This window comes from Colobus angolensis, unplaced genomic scaffold (assembly GCF_000951035.1).
Source record: "Colobus angolensis palliatus isolate OR3802 unplaced genomic scaffold, Cang.pa_1.0 Scaffold385, whole genome shotgun sequence".
In the NCBI taxonomy this organism is placed as follows: domain Eukaryota; kingdom Metazoa; phylum Chordata; class Mammalia; order Primates; family Cercopithecidae; genus Colobus; species Colobus angolensis.
Genome location: NW_012117210.1, coordinates 947261 through 970717, shown reverse-complemented (window position 1 = coordinate 970717; position 23457 = coordinate 947261). Strand labels below are relative to the sequence as shown.

The 23457-nt window shown below is 40.1% G+C and overlaps 1 protein-coding gene across 1 annotated transcript in view; it reads right to left on the bottom strand.

The window, feature by feature from the left end:
• Positions 1-2434: 2434 nt before the first annotated feature.
• The window catches only part of TAF7L (TAF7-like RNA polymerase II, TATA box binding protein (TBP)-associated factor, 50kDa), a 29588-nt gene continuing 8565 nt past the window's right edge, over positions 2435-23457 (bottom strand). The window contains 13 exon segments of the mRNA XM_011954548.1: positions 2435-2812; positions 8806-8823; positions 8825-8866; positions 10317-10429; positions 10625-10840; positions 12026-12139; positions 12474-12546; positions 13415-13456; positions 16157-16212; positions 16749-16875; positions 17869-18002; positions 20952-21030; positions 22170-22237. Coding sequence (XP_011809938.1) covers positions 2768-2812; positions 8806-8823; positions 8825-8866; positions 10317-10429; positions 10625-10840; positions 12026-12139; positions 12474-12546; positions 13415-13456; positions 16157-16212; positions 16749-16875; positions 17869-18002; positions 20952-21030; positions 22170-22237 — 1127 coding nt within the window. The 3' untranslated portion in view covers positions 2435-2767.

The following is a 23457-nucleotide window of genomic DNA, read 5'->3' as shown; positions in this document are numbered from 1 at the left end:
GAGACGGAGGGGCATTGCAAACACACTAGTTTGCCCTTGCCCCTTCCTGTTGTGTTGTCTTCCCTACCACCCTGCCTCTCAGCAGAGCACTGGCTGTTCTCAGGTTGCAATATCAGACAGAGGCTGTACGAGGGCTCTTCTACCTCTTTCACTCCTGGATGCCCGCTGTGGCACATGTGAAACACTCACTGGCCTGTGTCTCCAGCATAACCCCAGGGTACTTTCTATCATTCCCCTGCCTGCCTTTATCTGGAAAGGCCTATCTTCTTTTCAAACTCTGCCTCTTCCCCCATCTTCTACCTCTGACACTCAACTCCTTTCCCTCGTTCTTTCTCCTTATTCTCAAGTTATGGGTTTCTGAAAAAAACTATCTTTTTAAAATATCATCTTGGTTTTCAAGCAATCCTCAAACTTCTCTCCTAATCTGGGCTCCATTTTGTTTGCCTTTAATATGCCTATCTCCCTTAGTCTTACTTTTTCCATTGCATTTCCCCCAGCATTCTTGCCATCTCCATCCCAGCTTCACAGGCCCTGCTCATACATGACCTCTCCTTTGCCCATGGCTTAACTTTGACTTGGAGTAGCACTAAAAGTGGCACAGAGAACTTGGGAGTATATTTCCTAAAGCAGCACTGACTTTGTCAATTGGGATCAGACCTGGAGCTAGCTGGGCTACTTCCAGAAAACCCCCAGATGCCTCTTGGTGGTAAGCATTATCACCCACGATTTACAATGAGAAAATAGAGGCTCTAAAAAGCATAGGGGCGGCCAGGCGTGATGGCTCATGCCTGTAATCCCAGCACTTTGGGAGGCTGAAGCAGGTGGATCACCTGAGGTCAGGAGTTCGAGACCAGCCTGGCCAACATAGTGAAACCCCGTCTCTACTAAAAATACAAAAATTAGCCAGGCGTGGTGGCAGGTGCCTGTAATTCTTGCTACTCGGGAGGCTGAAGCAGGAGAATCACTTGAACCAGGGAGGCGGAAGTTGCAGTGAGCCAAAATCGTGCCACTGCACTACAGCCTGGGTGATAGGGTGAGACTCCATCTCAAAACAAAACAAAACAAAACCAAAACATAGGGGCTTGCCCAAGGCAAGTTCCATCCTTGTGTGAGTTCCACTACAGCATGGTAATTCAACCCAAATATTGGAGCTGCCATTTGTATCACTTCTCTATACCCTCCCCCGTTCCATCTCATATTTTCCATCTCATATTAACCATATAGCATTGGGATCTGGAGCAAATCTTCTCACCTTAACCATATAGCATTGGGATTTGATTTGTTTAATTCATTAGGAGTTACCCTAAGAACTCTGGAAGGATGCCCCAAGGTTGACAGCATCTTCTGCCATTTTCTAATCAGAGTGCTATGGTCTGAATGTGTCTGCCAAAATTCGTATGTTAAGATATAATCAGTAGTATGTTAGTACTAAGAGGTAGGGCTTTTGGGAGGTGATTAGGTAATGAGGGCTCCACCCTTATGAATGGAATTCGTGCCCTTTTAAAAGAGGCCCGAGGGAGTTTGCACTGCCGCTGTGTGAGGATGCACCCCGAAGACGCTATCTAGGAAGCAGACAAACCCCTCACCAGATGTCAAAGCTGCTGGCACCTTGATCATAGACTTCCAAGCCTCCAGAGCTATAAGCAATAAATTTCTGCTGTTTATAATTTACCCAGTCTGTGGTATTTTTGTTACAGCAGCCCAAATGAACTAAGATACAGAGCTTATTGCTTTTCTTCTTGTTTCCTTTTGGATATGAGTACACTCATCATCAGGGATGGTTTAATAAATTGACAGCAATCCATTTAAAAGGAACAATTTATTTATTGTTTAAAGAACACAGACCATAAAATACTAATAATATACCCAGAAAAAAACCCAAACAAGATTGTTAAAGAAGTCTTCATAGGCATTATGGCATCTTGTTCTTCCTAACCTTAACTGATGGGGGTTAGGAGGAGAAGGCTCAGAATAAGGGTTAGGAGGAGAAGGCTCAGAATAAGGATAACAGTTCATAATTTCTTCATCTCTGCTCTAACTGTTCCCTTAGTTGGTGAATAACAATCAGCTCCATCCTAGAAGCAATAGAATATAAGCAGCAGCAAGAAATCACCCTTGAGCAGGAATGCAGCCCTGTTAACTGAACAGAGACAGAACACAATCTAGTATTAACTGCTGCAAGGTAGGCACTTAAACTCACTGTGGCAGGTTCTAGTATTTAGTAGAAATGACCTCGTTTTTTCCCCTATGTTTTAGGAAATACTAAAAACCAAAAGAAAAGCTAAAACATATGCAAACCAAACAGCTGTATGGCCTCTAGACTAGACTGCCTTTGGAAGCATGACTGAATCATCTGCTGGTACCACAGCACAGAAGCAATATAATCAATTCTTGTTTGGTGTGGTGGTGCACACCTGTAGTCCCAGCTACTCAGGAGGCTGAGGCAGGAGGATCCCTTAAGCCCAGGAGTCTGAATTCGGCCTGGGCAACCTAACAAGACCCCATTTCTAAATTAATAATAATAATTCCCAAATTGACAAAGAGAAAGTCTCATGGTCGTGTGGGGTATCTAAGTCTACTGTATTTTTATACTGGCCTTTTCTACATGACTATAAACTTTGAGCGTATTATAAGTAACAAAGAAGGTACAGATAAATATAACTGATTCAACATAAGGCAACGGAAGGGACAGAAACATGCACAGTTTCATCCAGTCTTCAGTCTGGATGGTGGATCCAAGGTTTGTGTGCCAGGCCAATGGCTCACCTCACTTCTTCAGAAAACGCTGCAATTGTTCCTGTAGGGAAATGAGCTGTAGGGAGAGGTAGAAAGACATGAAAAATTCATTTGAAATCTGAAGTCCTAGATTTCTTGGACTTGATCTAGAATTTACTTACATGAACCAAAAAGAACTATTGTTATTTGGCATTTATAAGGTTATCTTAGTCTTGCAATGTTCCAGAGAATACTGGCCACAGTCAAGAATGCATGCATAATGCTGTGGCCATGATGATGTCCTTTATTATGCCCAATTTATGAAGGGAAGCTTTGTATTAGTCAATTTTCACGCTGCTGATAAAGATATACCTGAGTTTGGCAAGAAAAAGAGGTTTAATGGACTTATATAGTTCCACATGGTTGGAGGCCTCATAGTCATGGTGGAAGGCAAGGAGGAGCAAGTCATGTCTTACATGGATGGCAGCAGGCAAAGAGAGGAGAGCTTATGCAGGTAAACTCCCCTTTTTAAAACCATCAGATCTCGTGAGACTTATTCACTATCACGAGAACAGCATAGGAAAGACCTGCTCCCATGATTCAATTATATCCCACTGGGTACCTCCCACAACACGTGGGAATTAAAGATGAGATTTGGGTGGGGACACAGATAAACTATATCAAGCTTTAAAATTGAATAGGCTTTAAAAAATGTGTTTGCTATTAAGAATTTGTGCTTCTGTGAAGAATATACAGAGGTCACAGCTCACTGTAGGGGCAAAGGAGATGGGATCTCTGTAACCATATTCTAAGAGTCAGATGGTAAAACAGTTGGGACACTCTCTTGTCCCAATGAACACAACGGGTCTTAGACTGAGTCTTACCGGCTGCTTCTTACCACATTAGGAGATACTTAGAAACTTAGTCAGTGTCCTGACCCATCAGGAGCCTGATGATGTTCTACTTTTGCTTTCTAAGTTAGACGCCTTGAACATTTTGTGGTATAGGATTTAATTTTTTTAACTTGAAATGGTGAAGTGACCAATAACATTCAGAGATGTATGCCATCTTTATAACAAAGGTTGTTTTTGAATATTATTCATTTCAGGACACTCTATACCAGAATTAATTTTTAGTTTGTGAAATGAAAGGAACATTATAAAACAATCCTATGCTGCACATCACCTACCAAGCCACAGTAATTGCTATCTGCAGTAACTTAGAGGCTCTTCTCACTCAGTTGCTGAGTGACCCCTGATTGACCATGATTACAACCAGTGACTGCTCCAGTTCTTTCTCCTTTGCAGGCTCTTTCTCTTCCCGCCACTTCCTAAAGATAGGTTTTTCCTTAGGTTCAGACTTCTTGCTGAACAGTCAACCAGGCTAACTCAACCAGCCCCACAGCTTCAATGATCATTTCTGCGTATGGGCCTCTCTCCAATTTCCCATTTTCAAAAGCACTTCTCCACATACCCCTCCAAATCCACTTCTTGTTATCCTATTTTCAGTTAATGGCACATCATTTCCTGGTTGCCTAGGCTTTCGACTCATCTTTGTTCCCCTTTTTGCCCTGTAAATCCAATCAATTGTTAAGTTCTGTTTGCTTCTACAACTTGCATCTTTGAAGCTCCAGGCTGTCCCTACTCCAAGTTCTCCTATATACTTCTGGCAGAAAAATCTTCCTGAGTTACTCCCCAGGTAAAAAAGCTTTGAAGGCTCATTATGACCTACACCAAAGATCTAAACTGTTCACCCTGGCATCACCACCTCTGAGCCAGTGTGCATGCTGCTTTCTCATGGAATGCACTCCTTTCCCTATCTCTTTATTAAAACCCTACCTATATTTTAAGGCCCCAGTCAAATACCATCTTCTCCATGAAGCCTTCCTTAATATCCATGGACAATCTCTCATGCCTTTAAGTCCCTACCCCTCTTGTCAGTTTCTCCCCAAATGAAGGCACAGACTACATCATAAGCATATCATAGCTCCCTGCAGAGCGTAGCTTAAAGTAGACACCTACTAAATCTAATTTGGATAAATGAACTAACATAAGGGACTCTTAGTAAATAAAATTTACAGCTACATTTCTATGCTGCTCCTCAATTCTAACTATAGTCATGTGTTACTTAACAATGGGGATATGTTCTAAGAAATGCACCCTTAGGCAATTTTGTCATGATGTGAATATGACAGAGCATACTTATACCAACCCTAGATAGTATAGCTTACTACACACCTAGGCTACACAGTATAGTCTATTGCTCCTAGGTTACAAACCTGTACAGCATATTACTGTACTGAATACTGTAGGCAATTGTAGCACAATGTTAAGTATTTGTGTATCTAAACATAAAAAAGGTAAACTAAAAATGCAGTATAAAAAATTAAAAATGGTACACTTGTATAGGGCACTTACTATGAATGGAGCTTGCAGGACTACAAGTTGCTCTGAGTGAGTCAGTGAGTGAGTGGTGAGTGAATGTGAAGGCCTAGGACATTACCGTGCACTACTGAAGACTATATAAACACTATAAACTTAGGCTATACTAAAATAATTAAAAAATTAAGTAATTGGGCGGCTATGTTATGATGGCTATAATGTCACCAGGTGACAGGAATTTTTTAGCTCCATTATAATCTTATGGGACCACCATCATATATGCAGTCTGTCATTGGCTAAAATGTTGTTATGCAGCATACAACTGTACTTACATGGATGAAAACAAAGATGTTTGGTAGGTACTAAAACAACCCTGGCATTAACTGTTCATCTGATTGTTTTAAAGCAGTACTTGGATAAGTGATTTGCTGAGAGGAAGGGAATATATAGAACATAAAAATTCCGCTGGTCTTGTGGGGATGGGGGTGGGGAGTAGTGCCTGTACTTTAAGAGCACCATGCTAAGCCCATCCTCATAATACCAACTCCAGTCTCCTTAAAATTGTAACCCTCAACAGTATAAGGTTAGAGTCTGCACACATTTTCTATACAGCTACTTGACCCTCTTTTAGCCTATATTGCCTTCTTCTCTCTTCACCCTGTACACTCTCTTGTGGCTTTGAAAAAATAGTTGTCATTCAAGTTAGAAATCTGGCATACATCCTTAATGATTCCTTCTCCTTCAACACCCAGTAATTGACCCAACTCCTATCAATTCTACCTTTAAAATATATTATCTAATATATCAATATTCATTGTAGCATTATTCATAATAGCCAAAAGTGAAAGCAACCCAAATGTCCATCAGCAGATGAATGAATAAACAAAATGTGGTATATTGATCCAATGGAGTATTAGTCAGTCTTAAATGGAAAAAAGTACTGAGACATGCCATAACATGGATGAACCCTGAAAATATGCTAAGTGAGAGAAGCTCGACTCAAAAGACCATGTATTATATGATTTCACTTGTATGAAATAACTAGAATAGGCAGTAGATTAGTACAAAGTAGATGAGTGGTTGCCTAGTGCTGGGCGGGGGAGAGGTTCTGGAGAAATGGGGAGGGGAGTGACTACTAATGGATACAAAGTTTCTTTTTGGAGTGATGAAACTATTCTAAAATTGACTGCAGTGATGGCTGTACAACTCTGAATATACTAAAAGCCACTGAATTGTATACTTTAAATGGGTAACTTGTGGAGGGGTGGGGAGGACGGGGTTTGAAGCAGTCTCACTCTATCACCCAGGCTGGAGTGCAGTGGTGGGTTCTCTGCTCACTGCAACCTCTGTCTCCCAGGCTCAAGCAATCCTCCCACCTCAGCCTCCCAAGTAGCGGGACTACAGGCACACACCACCATGACTGGCTAATTTTTGGAGAGACAGGGTTTCACCATGTTGCCCAGGCTGGTCTCGAACTCCTGGGCTGAAGCCATCTGCCCACTTTGGCCTCCCAAAGTGCTAGGATTACAGGCATGCACCATTGCACCCAGCCTAAATGGGTGAATTGTATGGTTTATGAATTACATCTCAAACAGTTATAAAAACATTTTTATTGCAGTTTAAAATTAATCTATATTCTTTCAATCTCCATTGCTACTACCTTAGTCCAAGTTACCATCCTCTGTTATTAGCGTACCACAAAGCCTCCCAACCAGCCTCTTTGCTTCCACTCTCACCTTCCAACCCAGTCTCCAGATAATAATCAGAGTAATCTTTTAAAAGTTTAAATTAGGCCAGACGTGATGGCTCATGCCTGTAATCCCAGCACTTTGGGAGGCTGAGGCAGGTGGATCACGAGTTCAGGAGGTCAAGACCATCCTGGCTAACACGGTGAAACCCCATCTCTACTAAAAATACACAAAATTAGCCAGGCATGGTGGCACGTGCCTGTAGTCCCAGCTACTCGGGAGGCTGAGGCAGGAGAATCACTTGAACCCGAGAGGCAGAGGTTGCAGTGAGTCTAGATTGCGCCACTGCACTCTAGCCTGGGCGACACAGCAAGACTCCATTTCAAAAAAAAAAAAAAAAGTTTAAATTAGATGTGATTTTCCTATCTAAAATTCTTCAAGGGCTTCCCACTACACTTAAGGCCAAACCCATCCTCCTTATTATGGCCTTCAAGGAACCAAACACTATGGTCTCTGCCTACTTCTCCACCCTTATGTTAAGCCATTCTCTTCCTGGCTTTAAATACTCCAAAGGTCCTCAGAGAGGCCAAGTTCTTTCCGAACATGAGACCTTGCATATGCTCCACCTAAGATGCTCTTCATCCCACTCTTTGCCTGGACTTAATCCTTCTGGTCTCAGCTTCAATAGCACCTCCTAGGAGAGGTCTATCGTGATCCCCCAATTAATTCAAGACTCTCTTTATTCTAATAGCACCATTGACTTTTTTCCTTCATAGCACTTCTTCACAATTTGTACCTTTATATTTGTATAATTTGTTTACTGTCAATCTCCCCTGCTAGACAGCTCCATGAGGACAAGTACAGCAGGTCCTCGAATAACATCGTTTTGTTCAGTGTCGTTTTGTTACAGTAAGTCCTCACTTAATGTCAACAGGTTCTTAGAAACTGCAACTTTAAGCAAAATGACATGCAAAAGGTCTCCAAATAACATCGTTAGTTCAATGTAATTTCATTATAATGTTTTTTTTCTTTTCCTTTATTTTTTATTTTTTTTTTTTTTTTGAGACAGGGTCTCACTTTGTTGCCCAACCTGGAGCGTAGTGGCGTGATCATGGCTCACTGCAGCCTCAACCTCCTGGGCTTAGCGTCCCGAGTAGCTGAGACTACAGGCTTATGCCACCACAACTGGCTAATTTTTTGTACAGTCGGGGTTTTCACCATGTTGCTCAGATTGGTCTCAAACTCCTGACCTCAAGCGATCCGCTCGCCTCAGCCTCCCAAAATGCTGGGGTTACAGGCATGAGCCACTATGCCTGGCCTCATTATAATGTTGATGAGAAAAACAAAATCACTTCCCCGTACACGTTAGGTGAATTGGTCTGTCTGAACTGTCCCAGTCTGAGTGAGAGTGGGTATGAGCGTGCCCTGCAATGGGATGCCATCCTATCCAGGGTTGGTTCCCACCTTGCGCCCTGAGCTGCTGGGATAGGCTCTGGCCATCTGAGACCCTGAACTGGAATCACTGGGTACATAATTGTCTTACTTGTTTTTATCAGTCTTTCTCAAATGTATGTATAGCTCACATTTATTTCAATGTTTAATATTAGAAGTGTTTTAGTTTTTATTTAGAAGTTTGGTGATGTTTTTGTGACCAGAAATATGCTATAGGAACTCAATTCTTCTTTATATCAGTTAGCCTATAGTAAAATTAGTTTCATTATATATACTTCATTTTGCTTAAAGTTACAGTTTCCAAGAACCTATCAATGATACTGAGGATTTACTGTATTATATTTATCTTATTCAACACTGTACATCCAGTGCTTTTTACTTCATAGGCACTCAATATCTGTTGAAAGAGTGAACTTTCACAAAGACCTTGTTCCACCCTGCTACCTTCATTTAGAAGATTTGGCTACCACTATTCCTATGAGAGGAACAGCCAGCAATAATATTGGAAGTGAGCTGGGGGATTCTCTGTATCAAATGTTTTCTGGTTAATTTGAAAATATACTTCTTACCTTCTCATTTTTTTTTTTTTTCCTGTATCTCAAGCTGCTCCAGCACAGAGTGAAAATGATTCTGAAAAATAAATTGTATAAATGATGAACACTGAGTCTCAAAGGAAAAAAAAACCAAGGGAGGCAAGGAGTTTGGCAAGTAATTGTTTTTGTTTTTGTTTTTGAGGTGGAATCTTCCTCCGTCACCTAGGCTGGAGTGCAGTGGCACAATCTTGGCTCACGCAACCTCTGCCTCCCAGGCTCAAGTGATTCTCATGTCTCAGCCTCCTGAGTAGCTGGGATTACAGGAGAATGCCACCACGCCTGGCCAATTTTTGTATTTTTAGTAGAGATGAGGTTTCACTGTGTTGCCCAGGCTGGTCTCAAACTCCTTGTCTCGAGTGATCTGCCTGCCGCTGCTCGCAAAGTGCTGGGATTACAGGCGTGAGCCACTGCGCCCAGCCGCAAATAATAAACTGTCATACAAAAGAGCACTCTTTTTAAAGGATTTAGAGTATAAAAACTATCCCCCCAACTACAGTACCATCCAATTTGATTTTATATACACTGTATAGCATTTTTTTTTTTGTCTTACCCTAAGTGATTGGAATGCCCTTATGTTACCTTTTTCTAGTTTAGCACAAATCCTTTGTCTGTGGTGACCTGTTAGAGAAGCTGGCTTAGAATCTGGTGCTGATGACTCCTCCATTTCCCCTAACTAGGGCAGAGTATCACTATTCCTAACTAGTACTACATGTAACAATAATCACAACAATAGCATATATCTGTATCTTTCAAAATGTGTCCTTATCTGTTATCTTACTTGGTTATTCTAAAGGACAACACCCAAAAAGGGTATAGTTCTGTGCTCCCATTTGCTGAATACAGCTCTAAAGAAAATGAAATCTGGCAGGAAATTCCAAATGCTTCAGAACTTCCCTCACTAAAAAAGGGAAGCAAACATGACCTAAACATACATTTTCTTTTTGTTGAAGCTCTTAAACATATATTAATAAAAATATTTATTCTTGTTCAAAATGCACCAAAAATTTAAAAACTAATTATTTCTCCTTTTTACTGCAATGGATACATTTTAATACAAATAACAGGATTCAATCTATGCCCTACCATTTACTGTGATCCCTGGCAAGTTACTTAACCTCTTTGAGTTTCCATTCTTTATCTATAAAATGGGAGTGGTGACAGTATTTATGTTTCAAGGATGTGAGGATAAAATGTGATAATATGTGTACATAATTCTTAGCTCTTTATGTGCGTTTTACATAGCAAATGCTCAATAATGGCAATTTTTATCTCAAATCACCTAGTCCCTTCCCCAAAATGCTTATATTAGATGATCAAAATTACTCAGGTAAAAGGAAACGGGGTTATCTTTTATTAGGAGTTTCTAAGAGGCTGTTAAGGTTCATGAATGAACAAGAACCCTGCATAGAGATGACATAAGTGGAAACACAAAGGCAAGATACTGAAAGTAAGAGATCAGGATTTCTTTATGCCAGCCAAGAATTTACCTTGAGTGTCAGGTTTTCCACTTTCATGATGAGATCCTTCTGTCTTTGTGCTTTATTCTGAATGTCATGGAGCTTTTTCTCCTTTTTATCAATCTGCTTCTGAATTTCCATGACTAACAGAGATACATAGAACTTATATATTAAATATAGCCTAAATGAATGGACCAAGATCCAAATCAAGTAAAACTCCACTAAACATCTGAGCAATAACTTCTTGAGCTTAGCTTTGAGTCTAATGTAAGCATAGAGTCAGCCTTTAGCACTGCCACCCACCCTGGTCCCATCCCTTTGTTTTTTCTCTGACTTACCTATTGAACTGGTACCTTCATTTGCCCTATACTGGCCAGATTCAATAAACTTGGCCTGAAGCTGCCTTTCCAGATACTCTTCAGAATAATCTTCCTCCTCTTCTTCTTCATCTTCATCCTCATCCTCATCCTCATCCTTATCTTCATCATCCTCATCCTCATCATCATCATTGTTACTTCTAGAATCACTGAACATCTCCCGAAGCATATCATATTCTACTGGTTTTAAGCAAGAAGAAGGTGAACTATCTAAAACTCTGCAAATGACTCATACTCCAGATAAAATTATACTCCTTACTTTCACATTCTCCAGGCAACCAGTAAATTTTATAAATCATTTTTTCATACAGGAAGATTATTCCCTTTGTAAAACAAGGACAGCAAGTGCAAAACACTGTAACATTCATTCATGTAGTGAGTGATCAAGACATTTAGAGACTCTAAGGGTCATAGGAAGTTAAAATACCAGCGGTGGATGGGAGATTAGAACACCAATCTAAAACCCCTAAACTGCCAAGGGACCAATAAGAGGGAAGAAGGGCTGGGTGTGGTGGCTCGCACCTGTAATCCCAGCAGTTTGGGAGGCCAACGCGGGCAGATCACTTGAGGCCAGGAGTTGGAGACCAGCCTGGCCAACGTGGCAAAACCCCATCTCTACTAAAAAAAAAAAAAAAAAGAAAAAAGAAAAAATAGCTGGGTGTGGTGGTACATGCCCGTAATCCCAGCTACTTGGGAGGCTGAGGCACAAGAATTACTTGAACCTGGGAGGCAGAGGTTGCAGTGAACCGAGATCGCACCACTACACTCCAGCCTGGGCGACAGAGTGAGACTCTGTCTCCCCCCAAAAAATAAAAAGGCCCGGCAAAGTGGCTCATGCCTGTAATCCCAGCACTTTGGGAGGCAGAGACAGGCAAATCGCTTGAGGTCTGGAATTCAAGACCAACCTGGCCAACATGGTGAAACCTCGACTCTACTAAAAACACAAAAATAAGGTGGGCGTGGTGGTGCATGCCTGTAATCCCAGCTACTCGGGAGGCCGAGGCAGGAGAATCACTTGAACTCAGGAGGCAGAGGTTGTAGTGAGCTGCAAGATCGCACCATTGCACTCCAGCCTGAGCGACACAGCAAGACCCCATCTCAAAACAAAAAAAAAAAAGAGGGAAGGCTGTGGTGGGAGGATCACTTGAGCCTCGGAAGTCAAGGCTGCAGTGAGCTATGATCGCACCATTGCACTCCAGCCTGAGCGACACAGCAAGACCCCATCTCAAAACAAAAAAAAAAAAGAGGGAAGGATGAAACCATCCTTTTTTCTGGATTGGCCTATGAATTCATGGAAAATGATCTGATACCCAGTCAATACCTGCCCTATCTGAAACTCCTGCTTTGCCTTTACTAAAGTACCTGATGAGGTATGACCCTGCTTGTGGCTGCTCATTCCCGAGGATATCACAGATCCTGGGATGGAGCCTTGACTTTCTATTTCCTTGGTTCCATCTTCAGCAACGACTTCCCAACCTGAAAGGAGTGGGTAGTCAAGGAAAACACAGAAGGAAACAAAAAGGCACAGCTGAAAGGGAAGGGGCTCTTTGACTAACAGTGCTATTTAATTTAGTCCAAGTTTAGGCCATTTGTATTGGAATTCCTAGCTTGGAGAAGTGCCTTATATTGAATTACACAATAAATAATTTTCTATTACATGAATTTACTGTTCCTAGCTAGAACATAACATTTGAAAAAATCTTAAGTTCTACACATCGAGACTGGCACACAAACACCAGAGGTGAGGCTTCGTTAGCATGTACAAATGGGGCAGAACAGACTATGCAGAAAATATTTGTATAAAGGATACGGGTACTTATGGCTTCAGCATCTGCACGCAGCAGTCTCCTTACTTCATTTTCCACATCTGGAGATTCAATGTACTGAAGCAAAGTTGGGGATTAGAGGGGGATACCAATATTGTCATTTAACACCCTGTGTTTTGCAGGAGTGCCCTCCTATGTACCAGTGAATTCAAATGTTAGGCCTCTTTAAATTCTGATCCAACCAAATTTCTACTTTAAGTAGTGCTATTTATGAAGGAATCTTTAGCCAGGGTCTAGAATTTTATACAGCAAACTTATTTTTTCCTAATTAAACAAATTACTTGAGACATTTAATCTTTTCAATCTGCAGTTCTATGGTAAAGACCTCTCTCAGAGGTGCAACCCTTAGGTCTGTTATAAATTATTTGTCCTGGTTTATATTGGCAAAGAACTATAATTCCTTATTAGTTATTTAGAAATAATTTGGTTTAAAGATCCAAATTCCCAGATTTCACTTTCCCACATCTTTACTATTAGAGACGTTCCTACAAAAACTGGATCTTAGCTGTATGTTCTCCCTTGAATCCAGTTTTACATAATTATCTCCACAGCAACCAAGTTGTCATGCCACGAATAGAAATTAGGACTTTGATGGGGAATAAGCAATTGCAAACAACTGCTGTTAAAAGTGAACTCTGGCTCCCAAGGAATGGCTTTTGAAATAAATGTCAGAATAAAAGAGCAGATTAGAATACATGGGGTCACTGGCCAAATTGTATCTTTTCTTCTAGGAGTTATCAAACATCAACCAATGAATTTATTTTTCAGTGAATCAAACCCAGTGTATGTGTTTAGGATGAGGGTTAGAGGTGAGAAGAAAGGCTCAAAAGTAGCTTTTGTGGTTGATTTGATTCATTTGAAATGAATGAGCTATTAAATAAAATATATTAAGGGCAAAAATGAAGTTATATTATGACTGCTGTACCTCAGGAAGGCTGCTTTTTTCCATTTCTTTGACATCAGGGACCTATGAAATAAAACACAATAAACAAGTTATATTATGATGCCTATATTTCAGTAAAGCTTAAAGAGTTCTACAACTATTCTTAACTTTGTTTTACATTGAGTAGGCACTCAATAAATGTTGACTTACAGAGTATAAAAACCAAGGCAACTGTGTTCATGGACTGGAAGACTCAACATAGTAAAAATGTCAATTCTCTCCAAATTGATATATAAGTTTAATGTAATTCCTGCCAAAATTCTAGCAAGGTTTTCTGTAGCTATAGACAAGCTTATTCTAAAACTTACATTAAAAGATATAGGCTTTTGGCCAGGCATGGTGGCTTATGCCTGTAATCTCAGCACTTTGGGAGGCCAAGGAAGGCGGATCACCTGAGGTCAGAAGTTCAAGACCAGCCTGACCAACATGGTGAAACCCGTCTCTACTACAAATACAAAAATTAGCCAGGCATGGTGGCCCATGCCTGTAATCCCAGCTACTTGGGAAGCTGAGGTACGAGAATCGCTTGACCAGGGAGGTGGAGGCTGCAGTGAGCTGAGATCGTGCCATTGCACTCCAGCCGGGGCAACAGAGCGAGACTCTATCTCAATAAATAAATAAATAAATAAATAAATAAATAAATAAATAAATAAATAAATAAATGGACTGTAGAATGGCTAAACAATACTGACAAAGAAAAGTAAAGTCAGAGCAGTCAGCCTTCTAATTTCAGGCCTTTCTAATTTCAGGACCAATTATATAGTAACACTGTGATATTGGTGGAGGGATTGACAGATGGATCAATAGAACAGAATGGAGAACCTAGAAACAGAGCCACAAAAACAAGCCCAACTGATTTTTGGCAGAGGTGCAAAAGCAGTACAACAGAGGAAGGATAACCTTTTCAACAAATAGTGCTAGAGCAATTAGACATCCTTTGGCAAGAAAAGCAAAAATAAAAATAAAAAACCTTGAACTAAACCTCATAGCTTTACAAAAATTAAGTCAAAAATGGGCATCGGGCTTAAAAAGAAGTTAAAAAGAAGGCAGGAGAAAATCTTCAGGATCTGGGCTAGGTGAAGAGTTCTTAGATTTACCATAAAAAGCAAGATCATTTTCAAAAAAATCAATATATTGTGTCTCATTAAAACTAAAAATTTTAGCTCTCTGAAAGACCCTACAAAGAGGATGGAAAGACAAGCTACAGACTGGGAGAATATATTTGCAAACTACATATCTGATAAAACACTAGTAGTACTTAGAATATAAAAAGGACTCTCAAAACTCAATAATAAAAAATCAATTTAGAAAATAGGCAAAAGGCATGAGCAGACATTTCACTGAAGTGGAATAGATGGCACATGAGATGTTCAACCCCATTAGGTATCAGGGAAATGTAAATTAATACCACTACATTAGTGGTGTGGTGTGAGATCACTACACACCTATCAGAATGGCTAAAATGAAAAATAGTGACAACACCTAATGCTGGTGAGGAGGTGGAGAAACTGGATCATTCATACATTATTGGCAGGAATAGAAAATGGTACAGTCACTCTGGAAAACAGGTCGTTTCTTATAAAACTAAACATGCGACTACCATATGACCCAGCAATTATACTCCTGGACATTTATTCCAAAGAAATGAATACTTATATTCACACAAAAACCTGTTCACAGCTTTATTTATAATAGTCAAAACCTGTAAACAACCCAGATGTTCTTCGATGGGAGAACAGTTATATAATGTGGTACATTCATACCATGGAATACTACTCAGCAATAAAAAATAAACTATTGATGCTACAAAAACTTACATGGATCTTAAGTGAATTATGCTGAATGAAAAAATAAGCTAGTCTCTGATGTTATATACTACATGATTCCATTAATATTAAATTTTTGAAATGACAAAATTACAGAGCTAGAGATCAGATTAGTGATTACCAAGTGTCAGAGACTGGGGTGTGAGGTGGAAGGAAAGTGGGCATGGTTATATAAAAGCAAAATGAGGGATCCTTGTGGTGATGAAACTGTTTTGTATTTTGACTGTGTAGGCAGATACATGAACTTACACATGGGATAAAACTGCATAGAACTAAACACATGCACAAAAATACATGAGTACAAGTAAAACTGGAGAAATTGGAATAAGATTGCTGAATTCTAATCATGTCAATTACCTGTTTGTGATATTGTACTATAGTTTTACAAAATGGGGAAAATGGCAAAAAGGTACATGATATCTCTCTTTTATTTCTTACAACTGTATGTGAGTTTACAATTATTTCAAAATAAAATGTTTAATTTTAAACAAAAGAAGACGCCAAGCCACAATACTCCTGTAGTTTGCCCAAGGTTCTATAAGCCTGAAATAAGATTAGGAATATAACCACAATTCCCAATTTTCAGGTTCTGGATGGGTTCACTTTAAAACTAGATCTTGCAATCGAAAACTGAAAGCATTAACAGAAGTTTCAAATGTATGATTCTTCCAGACCCCAAATGACTAGCCTATAACCTCAAGGATCAGGTATTTTTATTCACTGCTATATTCCCAACTGCTAGCATACAGCACCTGGCATTTAGTTCACATTCAATAAATGTTTATTGAACATATAAATGAATTAACAAATTAATTCCCAACTGACTTTTTCTCTTTCCTTCTGGTCCATGATCCTCTTCTAATCAGCCCGGCAGACACACAAACTGCATGTAACTAACCTTTTTTTGTGTTTTCCGGAACCTTTTCTTTCTGACATTCTTAAGTGGTGGAGTAACTAAAATAAATACAACACAGTGAAACGTTATATGATTGATGGTAGTCACATAGCTGAATTTGATAAAGACAAAGATCATGCTATAAACCAAAGGCTCGTGACATGACTCCTTTGTTTTGTTTTGTTTTGTTTCGTCTCGTTTGAGATCGAGTCCCACTCTGTTGCCCAGGCTGGAGTGCAGTGGTGCGATCTCGGCTCACTGCAACCTCCTCCTCCTGGGTTCAAGTGATTCTCCTGCCTCAGCCTCCTGAGTAGCTGGGATTACAAGCGCCCACCACCACACCCAGCTAATTTTTGTATTGTTAGTAGAGACAGGGTTTCACCATGTTGGTCAGGCTGGTCTCAAACACCTGACCTCAGGTGATCCACCTGCCTCAGCCTCCCAAAGTGCTGGGATTATAAGCGTAAGCCACCATGCCCAGCCAACATGACTCCTCTTAAGAGTGTCTGAGAACTTAATGAACCAAACACCAAGGAATTAGGATTCAGCAAATAAATTTTAGTCAGCAGGAATAAGCAAGGGGCTGTTGACTTACTGCCATGCTGCCAGACATATTTTTTCTCTCTCCCCCTTTCTTTTTTCCTGGTTATATTAGGATCAGCAGAGGCAGCTGATTCTTCTGGAGAAGGGTGGGTATCACCATCAGTAGTGCACACAAGCATCTACATTTAACAAAGACAAAGAAGTTGACTATGACCACAAATTTTGGGTTAGCAATCATAATCATTCTTACCACTAGAAATGCACAGAAAAGACTGATACTTGCCATTTCCAGAAAACCAAGTATTTTGTAATGTACATTTATATTCTCTCATTTTTGCAGTCTCTCTCTCTCCCTCTCCTCCCCTCCACCAGCCACCAGCAGCACTACATATGAACTCTGAGGGTTGTTTTTTTTTTCCCCACTAGAGTGTTTACCACTACAGAGGGAATATATTGGAAACAGATCTTGGAACTTAGCTTAGGTTTTTTGTTTTGTTTTGTTTTTAGACAAAGTCTTGCTCTGTCATACAGGCTGGAGTGCAGTGGTACGTGATCATGGCTCACTGCAGCCTCGACCTCCTGGGCTCAAGTGATCCTCCCACCTCAATCTCTAGAATAGCTGGGACTACAAGTGTGTGCCACCACACCTGGCTAATTTTGTTTTTATAGAGATGAGGTCTCACTATGTTGCCCAGGCTGGTCTCAAACTCCTGGGCTCAGGTGATCCTCCCGCCTCAGCCTCCCAAAGTGTAGGGATTATAGGCGTGAGCCATTGTGCCTGGCCTATCTCAGCATTTTGATTTAGAGAGGAAATAAGAAATCAACAGCAGAGATGATGAATAAGAACCAATTTAAACCTCCAGAGTTAACAACATACTGTTTTAATACAAAGTTCAGAAGATCCCAGCTGCTCATATGTTTCAATTAATGAAACGTCACTATAAGTGGCAAATGGGACTCTCTATAGGCTATTTGGTTAAAATAAAATACTGAAATCTAGGGATCAAACACCAAACCAGAACATGACATTTCATTCCTGTGCAATCGATCTGGAAATTAGAAATGCCAAGCAGCCATTCACCAAGTGGAAAGGAGTACTGAAAGAAAGAAAAATAGGGAGAGAAAAGAATTCCTTGAAGAATGTGAGGCTAGTAAAGAAAACTAGTCCATACCTGAGAAATGTCTGCTGTTTTATAAAAAGTTTTTTTATCAAACGTTCTCAGGCTTTCAATAACACAAGGCAAATCAACCAGCTTAGCAGCTAGTGGAACATCTTCTACTTCAACAACTGCATGGTGCCTATCAGCTGAAGAGAAGTAAAGATTAAAGTTGATATCTTCCCAGTGAACTCTTAAACTTCCTAAGGTTTGAATAATGAAGACTTATGTGGGACAGACTAGTCTTTCCAAGAAACCTACTATCTCTCATAATGCTAGAATTGTGTACACAATTAATAGCTTCCTAAAGAAAAAAATGGAAAGCATATGGAACTCTTTTTTTCCTAGTTTACATCACTTGGGCAAAAGTAGCTAAGTTTCTTGTTAATGGATGTGAACTAAATATGGGTAAAGCAATAAATGTTTCATTCCCATCCTGAAAAGCAAATTCCATTCATTAAAACCAATTCCTTTCTTTTTAGAAGCATTTAATCGTGTCATTGTACATGTGTGTTTTCAAAGGGCTGGGTGAGGGAAGGGTTGACTGACCCTAGAATGGTGCTGATAAGTCTCAAGTTAAATCTCTAATTAGCTTCAAAAAGATAAAATTCTATACAACAGCCATATATTAAACTCTGAATATTGCTGCTCAGAGGTCCCAAACATGAATGTCTTTTGACACAAGAGGATTCAGGTATAATCTTCTAGTACTATGTGAAGAAAGAAAGACACAAAACAATATTTACCATTTTGTGCAAATTAGATTGTTTTCATTCTAGTATTATGCATAAAAGTTTTGCCAATAAGGAAGTAACAAGAAACAGTTAATATCAGTTATCTGTGGTATTGAGGTTGGGGCACCATAAAGAAGAAGAGTTTTATTTCTTCTCCTTTTGAACTTTTCTTTTTCATTTGATTTTATTTTTTTTTTAGAAGGAGTCTCTCTCTGTTGCCCAGGCTGGAATGCAGTGGCACGATCTCTGCTGACTGCAACCTCCACCCCCTGGGTTCAAGCAATTCTCATGCCTCAGTCTCCCAAATAGCTAGGATTACAGGTGTGCACCCCCACGCCTGGCTAATTTTTGCATTTTTAGTAGAGATGGGGTTTCGCCATGTTGGCCAGGCTGGTGTGGAACTCCTGACCTCAAGTGATCTGCCCGCCTCAGCCTCCCAAAGTGCTGGGATTACAGGCATGAGCCACCACGCCCGGCCTGTTTTATTTGAATTTTCTAACTATGAACTTACATTATCTTTTAAAAAAAAAAATCAATCAGTGTTAACTAACTGGTGAGATTATGGGCCACTTTTTGTTTTCTTTATATACTTCTCTGTATTTAAAAAAAAACTAGCAAAATTTATTTATCTATTTTTGGTTGTATGTTTTTTATGCAGATAAGCTTGTGTGAAAACATTTATTTATTTATTTACTTATTTATAAGAGCATGCATGCTCTTGGTGCAAATGGCCTCTAGATTCACCCATGGTGTCCCAAATGACAGAATTTTGTTCTTTTTAAAAGGCTGAGTAGTATGGCATTGTGTATACGTATCACATTTTCTTGATCCATTCATCCATTGATGGACACTTAGGTTGATTCCATATCTTGGCTACTTTGAATAATGCTACTATGAATATGGGAGTGCAGAGAGATATGCCTTCAATGTGTTGCTATCAATTCCTTCTGTGAATATATTCACAGAAGTGGGGTTGCTGGGTCATATGGTTGTTCTATTTTAGTTTTCTGAGGAACCTCCATACCATTTTAAAAAAAAATAATGGCTGTAGGCCAGGCACAGTGGCTCACGCCTGTAATCCCAGCACTTTGGGAGGCCAAAGTGGGTGGATCACTTGAGGTCAGGAGTTCGAGACCAGCCTGGTCAACATGGTGAAACTCCATCTCTACTAAAAATACAAAATTAGTTGGGCATGGTGTCACGTGCCTGTAATCCCAGCTACTCGCAAGGCTGAGGCAGAAGAATCACTTGAACCCATAGTAAGCCAAGATCGTGCCACTGCACTCCAGCCTGGGTGACATAGCAAGACTCCATCTCAAAAAAAAAAAAAAAAAAAAAAAAGGCTGTATTAATTTATATTCCCACCAATAGGGTACAAAGGTTCCCTTTTCTCCTCATCCTCATTAACAGTTGTTATTGTTCTTCTTTTTAATAAAAGCCATTCTAACAGGTATGAGGTGATATCTCGCTGCTGTTTTAATTTGCATTCCTCTAATGATTAGTGATGCTGAGCATTTTTTCATGAACCTTTTGGCTACTTGTATGTCTTCTTTTGAGAAGCATCTGTTCAGATCCTTTGCCCATTTTAAAATCAGTTTATTTGTTTTCTTGCTATTGAGTTGAGTTCCTTATATATTTTGATATTAACCCCTTTATTGGATGTACGATTTGCAAATATAACAAATACATTTAAAAGAAAGAAATATATATCACTGGTCAGGCACGGTGGTGCACACCTGTAATCCCAGCACTTTGGGAGGCCAAGGCAGGCGGATCAAGAGGTCAGGAGTTTGAGACCAGCCTGACCAACATGGTGAAACCACGTCTCTACTAAAAATACAAAATTAGTCGGGCATGGTGTCACGTGCCTGTAATCCCAGCTACTCGCAAGGCTGAGGCAGAAGAATCACTTGAACCCAGGAGGCGGAGGTTGTAGTGAGCCGAGATCACGCCACGGCACTCCAGCCTGGGTGACAGAGCGAGACTCCGTCTCAAAAAATGGAAAAAAAGAAACATATGTCACCTTTATAAACAAAGAATGGCATATCCATTTGTCATTCCCGGGGATGTTCAGAAATCATAAAGTTTATATATAGGAGACTACCAGCAGTATGAAAACCCCACAGTTGACCCCCAAGTTTCCTTTAACACACTATGATAACCACTCAACTTGAGGTGCAATATTCCTACTTCCTTTCCTCTTAAAAGAAGAGGACTTAAGCCTCTCTAAAGCATGAGTCCATCAAGTCAGAGACCATATTCTATCATTTTTCACATCCTTAGTACCAAGTATAGTGCCTGGCACATAGCAATTCCTTAATAAATTATTGTTCAATGTATAGTGAATGGATATTAACTACTTACGCAGTAAGTCAATTTTTAGTTTCTCCTTCATCTTGACACTTTGAGAATGTACTAGGTTCCTGACAGTACAAGCCTGTTCCTAAAAAGGAGGTAAATTGAAAAATCAGAAGAACTAAACATCTACTTGGCAGCTAACAGAATAAATATATCAAACAAAGTCCTCCCTTAAATAAAACCTTACACCTCCCAAATGTTACTAACAAGACCATGTACCATGAGATACTGTGCACTGTATAAGTCAAGTTAGGATGAAGCTGACTCTAAACTCATAATTGTCTCTTAGTAGCTACAGTTAATACTTTCCCCCAGCTCTACAATCCTGCTACCCTTCTGTTGTAGTTGCTAAAGAAAGGCTTACCTAGTTGCAGTTTGCTTGGTATATTAAGTAACCCTAATTAGGGAAATAGGTTTCTGAACCCCATCCTTAATATAGCTGCCTAGACTAAGTAATTGCTTGAATACAGGTATCAGTGTGGGGAAAGACAGCCAAATACTTGTTGAGATAAGCTTTAAAATTCTTGCATGGTGGTGAATAATGCTGGCCCTTCTCACTGCCCCTTTTGAGGTGACAGAAAGGATTTCAGAGGAGTCTTATCTTGGCTGTCCAGGGAACAGGCTGTTAGTATTGGTAGTAAGTGACTGGGTCCATCACTGTCACAGCTGTTTTGCCAGGAAATCAACCTGCATGATAGGTAGTATGTACAGGAGGAAAAAATGCTGCCAAAAAAGTACACTCTATGATAGGACTGCTTACAGAACATGATTCCTGGGAAACAAACGTTCTGAGTTTTTATAGTCTACCTGAAATAGAAATGTTACAGAATCTAAGTAGAACTATAATTATAATTAAACTATAATTGGCTGGGCACAGTGGCTCACACCTGTAATCCCAGCACTTTAGGAGGCCGAGGCGGGTGGATCACAAGGTCAGGAGATCGAGACCATCCTGGCTAACACGGTGAAACCCTGTCTCTACTAAAAAATACAAAAAATTAGCTCGGCGTGGTGGCAGGCGCCTGTAGTCCCAGCTACTTGGGAGGCTGAGGCAGGAGAATGGCGTGAACCCAGGAGGCAGAGCTTGCAGTGAGCCAAGATTGTGCCACTGCACTCTAGCCTGGGTGACAGAGCAAAAACGCCATCTCAAAACAACAACAACAACAACAACAACAACAAACACTATAATTATGAAGACATTTGTTCTGAGATACAAATTCTTACCAGAGGCAGACGCAATATAAACTGGTTCTCAACTTCATCAGGAACTTCATCCTGGCTTTTACTCATGTCTTGATTTTGAGTTCATGAAAGCAAAAAGAAAACCAACACAGTCACTAAAAATTCCTCTTGCTCCCCCTCCTGACCACTTCTAGTAGTACTGGCTAAATTATACAAGATCTTGCCCATAATCCTCACTAGAATGATGTGTGTACAGTTAGACAATACCTTATTTGACATAACTTAATTATTTCTAGACGTTACCTTAGCTCCTCTCCAATATGTGTAGATTTTTCAAAGTCAATCCAAATTACATGATGTAATTTGATGAACAAATGAAATAATAGCTGTTATGAAACATGATTTCATCTTCTTAATCATATTCTTAGACTCTCAGGTAAAAGACTACAATTCAGCAACACGGTGGTGGCTACCTAAGCAAACTATATAACCTCTGCAGGGAAGAATGCAAACCAAAAGCTGAAATCGACCTAGAAACCACTTGCAGAAATGATCTGTGATGATTTGAAGTAAACAAGGGCTTGATTTTCAATATTTCACCTACCTTAATGGATTAGTAGAAATTAAGCAGTCCATGGGAGACCAGGCAGTTTTTTATGACTCTAGAGCCAGCAACAACAGCTTTGAGCTACCCTCAAAGTTAGAGAGTCCAGTTCTTTTTTTTTTTTAGACAGAGTCTTGCTCTGTCACCCAGGCTGGAGTGCAGTGGTGCGATCTCGGCTCACTGCAACCTCCACCTCCCGAGTTCAAGTCATTCTCCTGCCTCAGTCTCCCAAGTAGCTGGGACTACAGGCATGCACCACCACACCCAGCTAATTTTTGTATTTTTTAGTAGAGACAGGGTTTCACCATGTTGGCCAGGCTGGTCTCAAACTCCTGACCCCAAGTGATCCGCCCACCTCAGCCTCCCAAAGTGCTGGGATTACAGGGGTGAACCACTGCGCCCGGCATGGAGTCCAGTCCTTTTTTATTTGTTTTGTTTTGTTTGTTTGTTTTTTGTTTTTGAGATGGAGATTTTATGGAGAACATAAAATCTGATTTGATTTATTCATTATTACCCTTTCATTCATTACTACCCTTTATCGTGTGCATTCTGTGCATTAGGTCTATCATTTCATATAATCCTCACAACCACCACTTACTTCGAATGCCCCCAAAAGCTATTTAAAAGAACTCCTTGTAGTAGAGTTTGAAGTCAGGTAGCGTGACGCCTCCAGCTTTGTCCTTTTGACTTAGGATTGTCTTGGCAATGCGGGCTCTTTTTTGGTTC